This window comes from Rhamphochromis longiceps, linkage group LG3 (genome assembly GCF_057381845.1).
Source record: "Rhamphochromis longiceps isolate RC_006_pf linkage group LG3, R_longiceps_female_GT1.1, whole genome shotgun sequence".
NCBI classification, from domain to species: domain Eukaryota; kingdom Metazoa; phylum Chordata; class Actinopteri; order Cichliformes; family Cichlidae; genus Rhamphochromis; species Rhamphochromis longiceps.
The window spans coordinates 30,757,451-30,773,957 of record NC_140559.1 but is presented as its reverse complement, the minus strand read 5'-3'; the positions used below and the strand labels follow the sequence as shown (position 1 = coordinate 30,773,957).

Genomic DNA, 16,507 nt, shown 5'->3' with positions numbered 1-16,507 from the left:
CCTTCCTGGTGGTTTGAGAGTTGTTTTGAACTTCAGTGAAATTTACCAGTTATTAAAGTAAGAAGGAGTCGCTAGAACTCAGTTATGCTCACCTTCACCTTCACTGTCTGCCAGCTTCAAAGAAGCTTGCATAAAGTCTCTGTCTAGGCCGTCATAGTTGGAGGAGGGAGTGGGTTTGACTCACTGTCATTAAGGCAAGGCAAGGCAAGGCAAGTTTATTTGTATAGCACAATTCAACAACAAGGTGATTCAAAGTGCTTTACAGAGACATTAGAAACAAGAACAAATAAAAAGCATGATTTAAAATTGAATAAAACAAGCAAATAAACTAACTAACTAATTAACAAACAAACAAACAACAGTATATAAAATCAAAACAGATAAAATCAGAACAGTAGATAAAATCAGTAGTTAAATGTAAGTTTTGAAATTTAAGCTTAAAGTGTGGATTAACTCACTAACTCACTGTCAGACTGAATTGACAGTGTTGTTATAGTTAACCTGGCTGAGCAGATGACCAATGTAGTGAAGGTTATAGTCCTCACTGCAGGGCCTGGGTATGAATCTACCTCAAACCATGTCCTGTGTGTCATTTCCTCTTACACTCCCCACCCTCCTGTCTACTAAACACCACAACATTACTGCCAGCTTGATTATTAAGTACCCATACAGCCAGATCCATTTATTTGTTGTGTTTATTTGTTACGTTGAGCTGCAGATGATTCTGCTTGCACCATGTGACAAAACAGCCCAGTATTCAGCCTCATCTCCGTCACTGTGTCACAGTCAGAGACCAAACCAGACAAACGGACTCAATTGCAGATACAAACAGAGTCACTGGGAAACATGATAACAAGACGTTATTTACAAACACAGAATCACAGCTATGATGTGACTATGAACTGTGAACCATGATGTACGTGAGATTCTAAGAAGTAGTTTAACAAACGTGAACTGTACAACAAACATGAAGTACTAGGAAACTATACACATATGAATTCTGTGACGTGGGGAAAAGGGATGTCAGGCTGAGGGAACGAAACCAGGAGACTTTTGAGTCACTGTACCGAGAGGAGGTAAAGTTCAGAAGGTGTTTTTCTGCAGGTCAGGAAAGACCAAATATGGACAAGAACTGTGTTACTTATTAGGTGGAGGATCTGCATGAGAGGGGCAAGTGGTCCGAGTGAGGCGGTGATGGATACCGGTGGTGGTATACCACATGTGGTATACACATGTGGTATACACATGTGGTATCCGGTAACTGTGGCAGGGAGGAGAAGTGAGCAGGAGCTGTGGAGGAAGAGCTGCAGAGAAAACTGGCGTCCAAATGAAGGTGAGTATTGTCAGAGTTTGAGCATCGGGATCAGGTGGATGACTACAGGCAGAGAATATCACTGTAAACAACATCACAAGAGCTGTGTCGGCCTACACTAACAGAGGTTAGTTGAAGACCTGGTGACGCTGGTCTTAAGTATTGGCAGCTTAATTGCCAACAGGTGTGGACTGCAGGCTGTAATGCAATGACTCCGCCCAGAGGTGGAGCCACCGGCTCTATGGAAAAACCTGCACTCAGCCGGACCATGACACACTGATACATCCAACCACTGCAGAGTCATCATAAAACTTCTGAAGATGGCAAACTCAACATGAACAATTTATAAAAGACTCCACAAAGCTGGGTGGGACAGGCCTTGAGGACACAGCACTCATCTGGTCTGGTCCAGCAGACGTTGTAACAGTCACAATGGTGTGGTGTCTCTTTAAGACAACCCAAGTCAAGGGTTAATGTTGTCATCCGTATGCGCCACTGGCTCTCTCTGTGATTGTGTGGACATGTGCTTACACGCTAGTGCATGAGGACGGACAGATTTTATGTTTTACCTCTCCAGACACCTTTGTTTGCAACGTTATGGGTTGTACGAACACTGTGCGTTATGTTTGTTAAGCTGCAGCCGTTCAACCGGGCTTATATGGTTGATGAACAGAAGGTATATTAAAGAACACGCTGTGGAATTCCCAATGCCAGTGCGAGTGTGTATTCTTTCGACTATCCTGCTAAGTGTTTTGCCGCCTCCTCTCAACCACTAAACACAACCCGACGTTACAACGTGCTTGATTGGAGTCTTCTCCTTTGTCTTTGAATCTGGTCACGAGTGGAAGTGAATGGTGGAGGAGAGGCAGCAATGGTGCAATGTGTCCGTGCTGGGATGATAGAGCTGGTGCAGAAGGTTATGTAGTGAGTGACACACTCAGTAAGCCCACTGGTGTCCTCACCGTGAGGCTCACAGAGTGTCTCCCAGTCTGTCACCTCAAAACAACCCTGTAGTCCCACTAAAGCCTCCTCCGACCACCTACTACTATACTTCTAGTGGTCACAGCTTCCCTCTTCACAATAGGCACATAGCAGGGGGTGAAACAGGGGTTTATATAAAAGCTAAAATACTAAAGCTACAACCTTTAATATAAAGCTGCTGCTGAGCAAACATGGCTTATACTCCTACTCTTTCTGTTAACTAGACATAAAAACAGTTGAGGTCACCCTCTGATGTATTTACCACCCCGTCGTAGATCAATCACAGTGTCCTGAACTCTCATTGGTAGACGCTTGAATTGTTGTCGTGAAGTTCAGCCTGGATATCTTAAAAAGAAGGAAACTGATCTTCTTTTCAGGCACTTAGACTAACATGACCTGGACCCTTTTAGCGCCCTCTGTAGTTGAACTGTGGAAGTGAAACAGAGCCACAGCCTGCACACACACAGTTTAAATAACTGTAGATTACAATATGATGAGAAATGAGGGCTGAAATGTGAGGAGGTTTCAGACGGTGCAGACTTATGGACGTATCATAGATTTTGTATTAAATGTGGTTTATGAAACGTTCATTACTGCTTTGTAGATTTGCCCTCATTAACATACTGTCTGACCTGCTGACTTACACAGGTCAGCTTCACTGTTTGATTCTGATAGCTGAGCTGACACAGGCTCTGTGATCTGCTGTAGTTTGTTAGAAATACTTTGACTCACAGAAAAAGCTGCTCAGCTCTTGTTCTGGACACATTTGGGAGAGAACCTGCCTCTGTGTGTAACAGCGCCCCCTGCTGCTCTTGATGATAAATGTGCAGATGCTGATTCTTGCTGTGACTGTTGATCCGACTGGAAGTTCTGTGGTTACAGGTCCAGCTTCCTCCTGTGAAACCTGTACTAGTGAGCTGCTGTTACAGACCACCAAGTTCTAATATCCAGTATCTCCAGGTCACAAAGCTGCAGTCAGTCAGTGGAGACCTATTGACGGGTTCTCACATACCAGTATTTAGCCACGTCCCTGCTCAAGATGATTTTGTGTGATCAACTCGACCGTAATAACAGAAAAATACTTTTAAAGAAGGATCAGAGTTTCTTTTTATTCCTGTCAAACATTTATCACATTTTGTGGAGATGAATGTGTTTGAAAAACCTTTAATTTGTTTACTGACTCATATACCAACTACTACACCTGCTGCACCCTCTCACCTCTGATGGTGTTTGAGGGAGAGAAACAACTGAAATGAACATAAACTTAAATGCAACATAAGCATCATGTCAGTGGCTGCCTTATCTGTATGTTTAGGATCATTATCCTCCTGCATTGACTAAAACTGAAGGACTGTTTGTTAACTTCAGTGAGAACTCTGACATTTCTAAACTGAAGTTTATTTATATAGAAGAAAGTGTTAACAAGCCTAAAAGTTGATGTGAGCAGTAAATAAAAAAGGGTTAAACACACAGTATCGCTCTCTAACTGCTCCTCTTCCTGGAGTGAAGCACAGCCTGATAACCTCCCTCTTCTTCCTGCTCTTAAACACAGCACCTCCTCTCTGTCCACGTGTTTCCTCGTTCCCTCCCCTTCAGATCTGCACTTTGAAGATGGGTGTAACCAACATGTGGTGACGTGTAAGAGCTGACAGGCTCCATTCACTGCAGAAACATGTTGTTGAGATCAGAGCTCAGACTAGTTTCAGTTATAAGGAAGTGAAACTCACACAGTCACTGACACTGAGAGGAGAAATGGCGCAGAAAGGAGTTCAGCTGGACCGAGAAACCTTCTCTTGTTCCATCTGTTTGGATCTACTGAAGGATCCGGTGGCTACAGCCTGTGGACACAGCTACTGCAGGAACTGTATTAAAAGTTTCTGGGATGAAGAGGACAGGAAGGGAATCCACAGCTGCCCTCAGTGCAGGAAGACTTTCACACCGAGGCCTGTCCTGGAGAAAAACACCATGTTAGCAGCTTTAGTGGAGCAGCTGAAGAAGACTGGACTCCAAGCTGCTCCAGCTGATCACTGCTATGCTGGACCTGAAGATGTGGCCTGTGATGTCTGCACTGGGAGGAAGCTGAAAGCCATCAAGTCCTGTTTAGTCTGTTTAATTTCTTACTGTGAGAAACACCTCCAACCTCACTATGATGTAGTTCAGTTTCAGAAACACAAGCTGGTGGCCCCCTCCAAGAAGCTCCAGGAGAACATCTGCTCTCGTCATGATGAGGTGATGAAGATTTTCTGTCGTACTGATCAGCAGAGTATCTGTTATCTCTGCACGATGGATGAACATAAAGGCCATGAAACAGTCCCAGCTGCAGCAGAAAGGACTGAGAAGCAGAAGGAGCTCGAGGTGAGACGACTAAACATCCAGCAGAGAATCCAGGAGCGAGAGAAAGATGTGAAGCTGCTTCAACAGGAGGTGGAGGCCATCAATGGCTCTGCTGATAAAGCAGTGGAGGACAGTGAGAAGATGTTCACTGAGCTGATCCGTCTCCTCCAGAAAAGAAGCTCTGATGTGAAGCAGCAGGTCAGATCCCAGCAGGAAACTGAAGTGAGTCGAGTCAAAGAGCTTCAGGAGAAGCTGGAGCAGGAGATCGCTGAGCTGAAGAGGAAAGACGGCGAGCTGGAGCAGCTCTCACACACAGAGGATCACAACCAGTTTCTACACAACTACCCCTCACTGTCAGCACTCGGTGAGTCTACACACTCATCCAGCATCAATATTCGTCCTCTGAGCTACTTTGAGGATGTGACAGCAGCTGTGTCAGAGACCAGAGATAAACTACAGGACATCCTGAGAGAGGAATGGACAAACATCTCACTGACAGTCACTGAAGTGGATGTTTTACTGTCACCAGCAGAGCCAAAGACCAGAGCTGGATTCTTAAAATATTCACGTGAAATCACACTGGATCCAAACACAGCACACACACATCTGTTATTATCTGAGGGGAACAGAAAAGTAACAAGAACAGAACAACAACAGTCTTATTCTGATCATCCAGACAGATTCACTGGATGGCTTCAGGTCCTGAGTAGAGAGAGTCTGACTGGACGTTGTTACTGGGAGGTGGAGTGGAGAGGGGGAGGAGTTCGTGTAGCAGTCGCATACAAGAATATCAGCAGAGCAGGGGGCAATGAATGTGGATTTGGAAACAATAACAAATCTTGGGCATTACGTTGTGACACAAACGGTTATATATTTCTGCACAACAAAGTCCAAACTGATCTCTCAGGTCCTCGGTCCTCCAGAGTAGGAGTGTACCTGGATCACAGAGCAGGTATTCTGTCTTTCTACAGCGTCTCTGAAACCATGACTCTCCTCCACAGAGTCCAGACCACATTCACTCAGCCGCTCTATGCTGGACTTTGGCTTGGGTTGTTTAATGGAGCCACTGCAGAGTTGATTAAAGTCAAACAGAGAAGACAGGTTCATGTTGATCCCTGACCATTATATGTACTTGTGTAGTTTCTAAATGAGGCTTTACATTTTAGAAGCTGAGAAGTTCAGTGGTCCATTGATGTGTGAAAATAATATTGCACTGATTCAAACTGTACTTACATTTATATACCTTACATCAATATAAATCTGAATTTGTTCTTATGGCTGATAATCATGTGAGTTTAAATGATACTACTCTTCATATTCAGCATGTTTGAAATCTGTCATCAGTCTGGTTAGTGCTTTTATTCTGTAGTTGCTGTAGTGGGTTGTCAAATGCAACAATATATTGGAGCTGCAGTGATTCATCAGTTAGTCAATGATTAGAGAATTGATTGTTTTATCATTATTTTAGTCACATTTAAAGCTGGTTCCAGTTTCTGAAATGTGAAGATTGTTGATTTTCTTGATCATACATGACTGTAAACTTAATGTCTTTGAGGTTTGAACTTTTAAAATGTAATAAAAAATTTAATCTTTGAGGTTTTTTATATTGTTATTATTGTATCTAGAGTGATGACATTTAATGTCATTTTTCAGATACAGAGACACGTGAAGAAACCAAATCACACAATAATGAAGTGAACACATTTATAGTCAGTGTTCAAGATGATGGATAGAAATGAAAATCATGGAGCATTTATGCATTTTTACGTCTGTGTCACAGAAACTGTTCAGCTATTCTCTGTTTATTAGTCTATTTATCAGGAACCTCTGTCGATTTTATATGTAAAGGATTTTTCTTCTGTCACTGAACCTTTTAAGGGTTTTCTCTTAGTAGTTTTGGGGAGTTTTTAATTAGATTTACAGCTTCAGAATAACTTTGTGATGTCAGATTAGAAAGTCTGTGTCCAACCCTGGTGTTTGATCAGATGTTTGATCCCTGCAGGGTTGGATTTTTTTCTATGAATGTTGAATTTGTTGTATTTGATTTGAGTTAGATTTTTACTGATGAATGATTCATTGTAAAAAGTGGATCTACCAACAGTTTATTTCTTTGTTATTGTGATTAAAATGTCAAACAAATATATTTTCCACTTTTTGTGTGACAGAGGCAGGAATTTCTCTGTCCTGCATGTGGAGAAATCTGCTGTTAAATCAGAACATTAACAGGTTTCAGGTTGTATTCAAACACATATTACTGTGTATCATGTGTCAGCAGGCATGTGTTAACAGGGACTATAAGACACTTTAGTGGCTTTAATGCATATTTATATGTTTAACACAGTCAGGTGCACAGGTTCTTTAGACTAAAAAGAGGGAGGAGATGTGCTTCCAAGATTTATTATCCAGACAGGGAAAGCAACTTCACATTCAACCATACAGGGAAGAGGAGTTCAGGACTGAGGCTTACCAGCAGGTGAGAATGGTCGACACAGAGGGAAGGCGGATCTGTCAAATAAATAAATAAATAAGTAAAAATAGATCAACAGTAACACTGTTTCGTCTTCCGTGGACTCTGTATCTCCTGAATCAGATAACTCCGCTACTGTGTGTTTGAACTCTAAAGACATTATTCAGAGTGACACCTCGGTGACAAGTTGAAACTGTCTTTGGCACCATTAACCTAGTTTGCCCAGTGACTGTTACTGCTCCTGAGCTCCGCTCTCCACTTCCAGTTCCTGTTCCCAGGGCAGCTCGGGCCAAGCTTTCCCTTGCACCCTTACAGTGCTAACAGAGACACTGACTCCTGCACCCGTTTCAGTTCCCTGGGTGGGAGCAGCAGAGGTCCAGCTAGCTCCTGCGCCTGCACGGGCTCCCAGGGTATAGGCAGGAACAACCCAGCTCGTCCCTGCGCCCTTATCTGTTCCTCAGGTGGGGATGGCTGGTGTTCGGCCAGACCCAGTACCCATCCCTGTTCCCCAGAGGAGAGCAGCTAAGAGTCAGTTACCTGATTAGTTGCAAGTTCAACAACCATCATCACAACCACCACTACAACTTTTGTTTCAGCCATTAGCTCATATATCAGCTCAGTTTCCTGTTTTATCACCAGCTCAGCCTCTAATTCAGTTTCTAGTTCAGTTTTTAGCTCTATTACTTGTTCAGGCTTTAGCTCTGTTTCCAGGTCCCTCTCTAGCCCTGTTCACTTGCTGCCATCCTCTGCTGAAAGCTCTGGTGAGCCCTTTCATCCACCACCTGCTCCACCATCAGCTCCATCGCCTGCGGCTGCCACGTTGCCATCTGGTCCAGTCTCGTCGGCTGTGGTTACCACACCATCGTCTGGTTCTGCACCCACCAAGCCTCCACCAGTACACCCGGTGCCCAAGAATCATCGCCCACTTCCAGAAAACAACATGGATGTGCAGTTTTTCACTAAAACATGTTTTTATCTCAGATGTAAATTTATCCAGTGAATCGTTAAAGTGTGAAAAATTAGCTTGTTTGTCTTTGTGACATAAACACTCAGTGTTCACAACACTCATGTGTGGAAATGTGCTGATAATGTGTGTTGGGAGCTGATAACAAGTTAAGACAGCCAGCAAATGTGTGCCCTCGATAGTTGTTCTTTTAACAATGCTGGTTAATTCTGTCGTGTTCATGTTGATTCTTAGTAGCAGTGTGTGGTCAGTGTGGTTTGTGCTCGGCTGCAGGGGAGGAGTGCAGCAGTGGGTTCAGGGTGTGGTGTCAGGGGATACTGGTTGTTACAACCAGCAAGCATCATCTAAACACACCTTCCCTCCTTTAAACAGCGAAACAAATGAGATTCATGGTACGATCCAGAGGATTTCTGAAACAGGTTTCCAGCCTTACATTCCCAGTTTGAATTAACGACACATTAGTGAATGCTCTTTATCAGCTTCCAGGCTCAAGCTGAATAAAGTGCACTTTGTTCTGCGTAACACAAATGATGATGTGGTGCACAATTCCCTGGATCACAGCAAGTCTGTTGCACAAGAGGAGAAACTGTTGATGTGGGAAGCATAAAACAGGCGCGCACTGCTGAGTGTTTTTGTGTGATGGGGATGAAATAAGATGTGTTAACACTCAGAGTCTGACCACTTGTGTCTCATAGCGATCGTGGAAAACACATGACATAAATGATATCATGACCCTGCTCAGTTGGTGGGTTTGGGCAGTTTGAATAACCCTCTCAAAGCTGCAGGGGAATAAGCAGGTGTAATGTTGTCACTACTGGAGGTGAAACATTGTCATTGTTTAAAGAGGGAGGATACTTACACACTTCATAAACCAGCAAGAAGACTTTTTCCCAGAAACAGAGTTTTGATTGGTGGAATCGACAAACAGTTTGAGGCTGATTTGGCTGATATGGGTGAATATTGTGCAGATAATGATAATGTGAGACACTTACTGACATGTACAGATGAATTTTCTAAGTATGCATGCAGGTGTCTTCAAACCAAGGCAGGAGCATCTGTTGCATCTGCTTTTGAGGATGAGTGAGGGACGTGTACCTGTTAAACTTCCAACAGATGAAGGCGAGGAGTTTAATAATAAACATTTGCATCAGCTGATGGTTCAGTTTAACATCACACATTTCTCTGCATAAAGCCAGATTGAACCAAGTGTTGTGGAGCATTTTAACAAAAGCTTTAAGGGCCGTATGTGAAAATACTTCACATCTGTTAACTTATGAAGACATGTAAACGTGGTCCAGGACCTTGTGCTGTCAAGGCCAAGTGCTGCAGAGAGGGGGTTTCTCCAGGTGTGTGGTGGAGTGAGGAGAAGAACAACATGTCTAACCTTTCCTTTCCTTTTTCAGAGCAGAGGTGCAGACAGGAGGGCAGGCGGGTGAGTTTTCAGACTTACTCCGGGAAGCTGAGAGGAAGAGCAGCAGCAGCGAGCAGGTAAGTTTCCAGCAGGCAGTGAACAGACAAAGAGGACCAGCATCAAAATTTCCCCTCAGAGGTGAAACAAGATCATGATGAAGAAGACTTTAACACATTGTAAAGGCGGCACCACAGAAGAGGGAGACTTTAATGTGGCCGATACGCAGAGGTGGCAAAAGTACACACATGTTGTACGTAAGTAGAAGTACAGATACCTGTGTTAAAAAATGCTCCAGTAAAAGTTAAAGTACTGATTCAATGTCTTTACTTAATTAAAAGTGAAAAAGTACAGGCTCTGAAATGTACTCAGAGTAAGAAAGTAAAAAGTAGCTGAGCTCTGCCTCATGAGCAGAGAAAAAGAAGGAAAATAAAAAGTGGCTCTATTTTCTGTTGCCTACATTGTCGAGGGCGACTTTGTCTCTAAACAGGAAAATGAGGAGTCAGGGGTTGAAGTGGATTCAGCAGGTGGAGGAACCCTAAAATCAGTTGTAATGGCTCAGTGTCTGGAAAAGAATCATGACTCACATAATTTCTATTGAGAGCTTCAGTAGATTTTCTGAATGTACAGGCTGTGATCAGCTGACCTGCTGCTCTTTGTGGATTTACACAAGTGAATTCAACCAGATGTCAGCTGATGTTTTATGAGTTGAACAGGCTGATTTCCATCCTCTACACTGACAGTAAATTGTTTATGCTGTCTTTATATTAGACACTATTCAGCTGGTATGAAGGTGGAATTCAGTGAATCTAAGCATCATGAGCTTAACTGCAAATTCATCTCTGCTACACTTGATGTAACCAAACTGAGCATGAAGCCACAGCCACTGTGCAGCAGTCACACACTGTTCTGTTAAGTTCATCACAGTGCAGCAAACTAACCTGTTTATCCTGCACTAACGTGCAACTTTCAAATAAACCAGTGAGTCTGAAAGGAACTTTTAAAGAACACCAATCACATGACCTGTTTAATTTTGCCTCATTTATTTTCTGGTGAGAAACGCCCCCTGTTGGCTAATGCTCAACTTATCTGTGAGCTCTGATGAAATGAAAATCTGTTACACTGATATTTAGTTTTTATCTTGCAGGTCAGTGAGTGAAATGCACCGGGTAAAATCAACAGGAAATACTTCACATGTTCTTCCAGGTTCGTAGAGAGGAGCTCATGGTTCGTAGAGGCAGCTGCCAGAGACGGAGAAACACAAGGACGGGTACAGATAGACAGCCTGCAAACATCTAAACATGTTTCTGGAGTAACAAAACAACACACTTCACTCTGATGTCAACAGACAATTTTACATCTTGTAGCTGAAAGTGTGCACAGAACAATGATCATGATTTGGATCATAGACGAACATTAACTCTTGATGTGCTGGTGAGCTGCACTGAAACTGTGGCTGCAGACTCTGTCAAGTGTCAAGTGTCTGTTATTGTCATTACCATGTGCAGTCGTACAGTACAGAGTGAAATGACAGCTTTCCTCTGAGACCCTGGTGCTACATATGACATATAATAGAAAAACACAGGACTACGTAAAGTGCAATGTGCCAAAAAACTGCTAAGAAAACAAGACAAGACAGTGCAACACTAGACAGAACAGGGCGACACAGACACAAGACAGTGCAATGGGTGTGTGTGTGTGTGTGTGTGTGTGTGTGTGTGTGTGTGTGTGTGTGTGTGTGTGTGTGTGTGTGTGTGTGTGTCCAGTCACTGAGTGTTCAGGAGTCTGACGGCTTGGGGGAAGAAACTGTTCCATAGTGTGGCAGTGAGGGCCCGAATGCTCCGGTACCTCTTTCCAGAAGGCAGCAGGGTGAAAAGTGTGTGTGAGGTCCTCCATAGTGCTGGTGGCGTTGCAGATGGAGCGGGTGCTGAAAGTGTCCTTGGTGGAGGGAAGAGAGGCTCCAGTGATCTTCTCAGCTGCTCTCACTATCCATTGTAGGGTATTGCAATCCGATATGGTGCAGTTACCACACCAGGCAGTGATGCAGCTGCTCAGGATGCTCTCGACAGTCCCTCTGTAGAAGGTGGTAAGAATGGATGATGGCAGATGGGCTTTCCTCAGCTTCTGCAGGAAGTAGACACGCTGCTGGGCTTTTTGGTTATGGAGCTGGTGTTGAGGGACCAGGAGAGGTTCTCCACCTGGTAGAGACCAAGGAATCTGGTGCTCTTGACAACCTCCACAGAGGATCTACTGATGTTAAGTGGGCAGTGATCTCTCCGTGTTCTCCTGAAATCAACAATCATCTCTTTTGTTTTGTCCACTTTCAGAGACAGGTTGTCAGCTCTGAGATGAGTTTGAATCCCTGTGATCTTGACCTCAAGTTCAGAGTCAACTTTTCTGAGATCACCTGTGATTTTCACATTTACCAGAAGTGCAGCTGCTGAGAGGCTGAGGGGTAGCAGCCAAAATGTTTTAGAAGATGAGAAAGTTCATGTGAGACAAGATTCAGCTCTGCTGAGTTTTTTATACTTTTATTTAAAACATATATATGTGTGTGTGAAAAGGTTCTTCCTCAAATCAAATTTTATCGTCACAGGGAGAAGATGATCTGCAGGATCCTGCTGCTCATCATCCTCACCTCACCTCACTCAGGAGCACCAGTTACTGCCATAAAAGACATCTACAGGAAGCGGTGTCTGAAAAGGGCTGGGAGAGTGGAGTTTGACTTGCTGGTTAAATAAAGATTAAAACCAGTGTTGGGTGTATTTAAATTATATTTAAATTATTTAAATTACTTTTCCACTGAAAAAGTAGAGTAACTAATTACTGTTCATTTTTAGGTATTTTAAATACAGTTACTTACAATGTACTTGCGTTACATTGTAAAATAACTAAACTTGCTGAAAATCATTATTTAATTTCAATAATTTATCTTCTAAAGGTAAAAATACTGGATATTCTTGTGTAATTACTACAGAATAATTTATGTTATACTTTGTTATTGCTACAGAAGAATATTTATTTTATTATTTTACATTTACAATTTTTTTTTCCTGTGGACCCTGTGACACCCCATTGAAGAGCCATAAGCTGTGGATCTCTTAAGATGTCGCTGTTGGGTTTGTAAGGCCATGTTACTAAATTTCTATCTTGTTCAAAGAGAAGCGATAAAACAAAGTTCTAAGCTAATCGACCTGAAAGAGAACACTAAGGTCGGTTGTTGTAAATTTTTAATAGGTTATGAAAAATATTTAAACGGTACGATCGGTCGTTTTTCATTGCGTTCATCATCTGTTTCAGTGAGTTTCAGACTACAGTCGTCTAGAAGGGAATTAAAAAAAAACCGTCGTGACGTAGCTACAGGGCGTGAGCGGCGAGCGCTTCCGTTGTCGGAAGAATAGTCGCCATTTGTTTGTCTTTTCCGTAAAGTTCAATATTTTGGACTTCTTGTGGAGTAAAGTGGAGAAAATCGGAGAGCAGTTTCAGAGTTTGTCTGTCTTTTTGCAGACTCCGAGTTTCTTCTGTTTCCGACCTGCAGATACGCAGTAAGTAATCAGCGCACATCTGAAGACGCCTGCATGCACATACCGTCGGTGACCTTTTTTGTAGCGTAATGTTACACCATAAAAAAGTTTAAAATTGATGTTGTTAAACTTAGTACATATATTCGAAAACTTTAAAAGGGTTTGAAACTTTGAAAACGTTTTCGATTCTTCTTCATATCAGAAAAAAAAATAATACATCCGTCTGTGCAGAAAGTGTCAGTTGTTTTAAACTCAACTACAGCTACATTAAAACGCACAAACGTTAATTCAAAAATAGTCATGCAGTCACGTTATTGATATCAGAGCTGAAATTAGCCAAGCTTAGAGCCGCCGAACAGAACCTTTCGTCAGAATGAAACCGAAAGTTAAGTTAGGTCGCCATTTTCTTCTTCGTGTCCTCAAAGGACACAGACTCACTTTAGTGTATGTAGAAAAAAGGAGAAATTGGTCAGATCATTAGTCCCACCTGTGGTAGACTAACATTTTCGAGTATCACGCTGAATATTCTGTGTCTGTTTTGAATATTGCGGTGTTATTTTGATTTAACCCTTGTATGGTGTTCGGGTCTGTGAGACCCGTGTTCAGTTTTTTTCAAAAGAAAAATTAAACAATTAATTATTTTTTCACGTGTAAATGTGTTGTGTCTTTCCACTCACTCCACTTGATTATAACTGATTTATTTATAACATTTTATATAAAAGAAAAACGAGAAGCACATTAATTCATAAATGTGATCTAACAAAGGTAAAGGGAAAAAATTAACCATGTTTGCTGTTCATATGTCTTGTAATTGGGATGAAGTAAACATCTGTTGAGTAATTTAACATAAAATTGTTTGATAGTGTTAATTTGGAAAGCCAAAACTCTAGCAGGTCCACCAGACCCATGAACACTGGCTGTGTAACAAAAATACGAACACCACACAAGGCAAGGCAAGTTTATTTGTATAGCACAATTCAACAACAAGGTGATTCAAAGTGCTTTACAGAGACATTAGAAACAAGAACAAATAAAAAGGGGTTAAGATCTTGACTGTTGGTAGTAGATTACAGTTTATGTAGTTACTAACATAAACAGCCTGAGTAGCCTGGCTGCACGGGAGTGCAAACCCAGTTTGCATGGCTAAAGTAAATGTGACCTGTGAATGTCCTCGGAGGCTTTGCCTTAAGCCGATAATGAGCTATCATTTTATTTAGCGCTTTTCATTATATTGCATTGTTCCTACCCTGTTTTTTTTTTTCGTTTCATACTTCTCGCTTAGGGACCCTAAAAAGCTTGACTGCATTTAGAGGCACTTCAAAAACAATCTGAGCTGCATGTATGTGTGCAACACTGCTCATAGTGTCTGTAAAGGTTCTCAGTCACCCAGGTCATCGTGTCATAATGTTTTCCGTTTCTTTAAGGTAAATTGCAAAATAAACAAAACCAAATCACATAGTTTGATTTTGTTTATTTTAAACTGGTTCTTATTTTATTGTTTTGTGTACATTTTGCTTGTGAATAACTAAGTAGTAAATTTCTTTTGACTTTTATTACATCACTTACAGTAGACTCTTTAGAGCCACTGGTCATCGGCCTGTTTCAGCAGATGAATTTGATGCAGTAAGAGTTCAGTTGTTATTCTTTTTTGGTGATTTAAATCATATCTTTTGTGTTTTCCATTCAGAAACTGAGTGTGGATGGGCCCTGGTTGTTTGATCTCCTCTTCAGTGTGTTTTAAACTGCACCTTAGTGGGAGTGTGTGTAAAGCTCAGATCCAAGTGTGACTTGAGGTGATTCTCTTGGATCGCTCTTCTCTTATTAGCCCATCCACCCCCTGGTAAGCCATAGCAGTGGTATTTTAATTTGTATGTAAGAGCAGAATAATGTCCCTTACTTTTATTATTCATCTCTCTCTCTCTCGCCCTATGACAGCTGGGATAGACTCCAGCACCCCCCGCGACCCTGAAAAGGATAAGCAGAAGCGAATGGATGCATGGACATCACTATTAAACCAACCTCTTTATAACTTGAATCAAATTGTAAGTAGGGCTGCCACAAACGATTATTTTGATAGTCAACTAGTTACTGATTACTTTTGCGATTAGTCGACTAATCAGATCATGCATCCAATAGACATAAAACGTAGAGCTTATTGCACCAGCATCTGCTCTTATATAACTATCATTAGCTTACAGCTTGAAGTGTTTAACCCTCTGGGCTCTATCCTGGCCATTTGTGGCCACTTCACTTTTCTTTTGTCAACGATTTTCGTTCTGTTAATGCAAATGGACTTAAACTTCCCAGAGGTTTATATTTTTTTCAACATCAGCTCCTTAATAATGTCAATAATATACACTATACACCAAATTGTTCCTCTTGGCTAAATGGCCACGAACAAGCTGAGATGTTCATTTTTACTCTCCCTGCACAAAAATAACAATGCATTTTAATCAGTGTTGACGTGAATCAATAACATTTCCCAGACTCTACTATTAATAATACAAGAGATTTCAGTAGCAATGCAAATATATAAAATTGTGAGATTTGAGGTTGTCTTCCAGCTAGGGCAGTGGACAAACAAACTGGTGTTTAAAGGGTTAAAAATTTAAAAAGTAAGAACTATTTTATATTTATGAAAAGAAATGAAGTTAGTTAAAAGCTTTATGCAGAAAAAAATGGCAAAAAACATAAAAAAAACCATTAAAATAATAAACATTACAGACCTAATCTGTTGGTGGACATCTTTGGCCACGAACAAGCTGAAAGGATAGTTAAGGTATGTGCTAACAAAAAATTAACACAAGATGACAGTTTATTAAACTTTTAATGAAATTTGCAGATTGTTTCGGTGAAGTTTAATAAACTCAGCCGTCTGCTCCTTGCTGTCTAAAATATAACAGGACACCGGAGTATATTCTCGATCATCTCACACTTCTGTTTAATCAGTTTCCTTCTTGACGTTTATTCAGCTGTGTGAAAACTATAACTTTAATTACAATCAAACTGATTTACTCAGGAAAAAAAAAATACTGAAATACTGAAAGCCAAACAGTAACATTTTTAAGTTATCTAAGTGACTTATATATCATGTTTAACCTGAGTAGTGAAAGACTGCGGGGGTTTTGAAAAAGATGTGCCGGGAGTTCGCTGTTCTTGTCGGCTCAAGTGCAACTTGACCTCCTGGCCAGCTCGTCACTGAAAACATCGGAGCACTTTTGCAATTATGTGATGTCTTGATAAACTGAGCAGCTATTTGAAGTTTACACAGTTACATTCTCGCCTGAAAATATGTTAAATGTTTATTTTGTGACCAAGAAAGAGTAATAAGAGTAATATTAAAACCAAGTAGCTGCTGCCATTGTTGGAAACTGGAATTGGCTGGCTATGAATCCTGGGATAGGTTGGGCCACAAAGGACACACCTGACCGATCCTTCAAATCTGGGGAAGTGAAGGACAGCCTTCGTAGCGTTGCTGTAATCGGCCTTCAAATGCAGCCTCTGAGAGATGCAGCCC

General features: G+C 41.6%; 3 protein-coding genes across 6 annotated transcripts in view; all 3 read left to right on the top strand.

Annotated features, from left to right (window-relative positions):
- The window catches only part of LOC146674054 (protein NLRC3-like), a 176,731-nt gene that overhangs the window by 48,469 nt on the left and 111,755 nt on the right, over positions 1–16,507 (top strand). The gene's annotated exons all lie outside the window — the stretch shown is intronic.
- LOC146674062 (tripartite motif-containing protein 16-like) lies at positions 3,475–6,220 on the top strand. Its single transcript, XM_085393001.1, has one exon. The coding sequence runs from the start codon at positions 4,046–4,048 to the stop codon at positions 5,744–5,746; it is 1,701 nt and encodes a 566-aa protein (XP_085249127.1). The 5' UTR covers positions 3,475–4,045; the 3' UTR covers positions 5,747–6,220.
- LOC146674061 (programmed cell death 1 ligand 1-like) overlaps positions 12,823–16,507 on the top strand; it is a 9,699-nt gene continuing 6,014 nt past the window's right edge. For all 3 annotated transcript variants that reach the window (XR_014909050.1, XR_014909049.1, XM_085393768.1), the window contains exons 1-3: positions 12,823–13,011; positions 14,678–14,830; positions 14,926–15,032. The gene's annotated coding sequence lies outside the window, so the exon portion shown is untranslated. The remainder of the gene's footprint in view (positions 13,012–14,677; positions 14,831–14,925; positions 15,033–16,507) is intronic.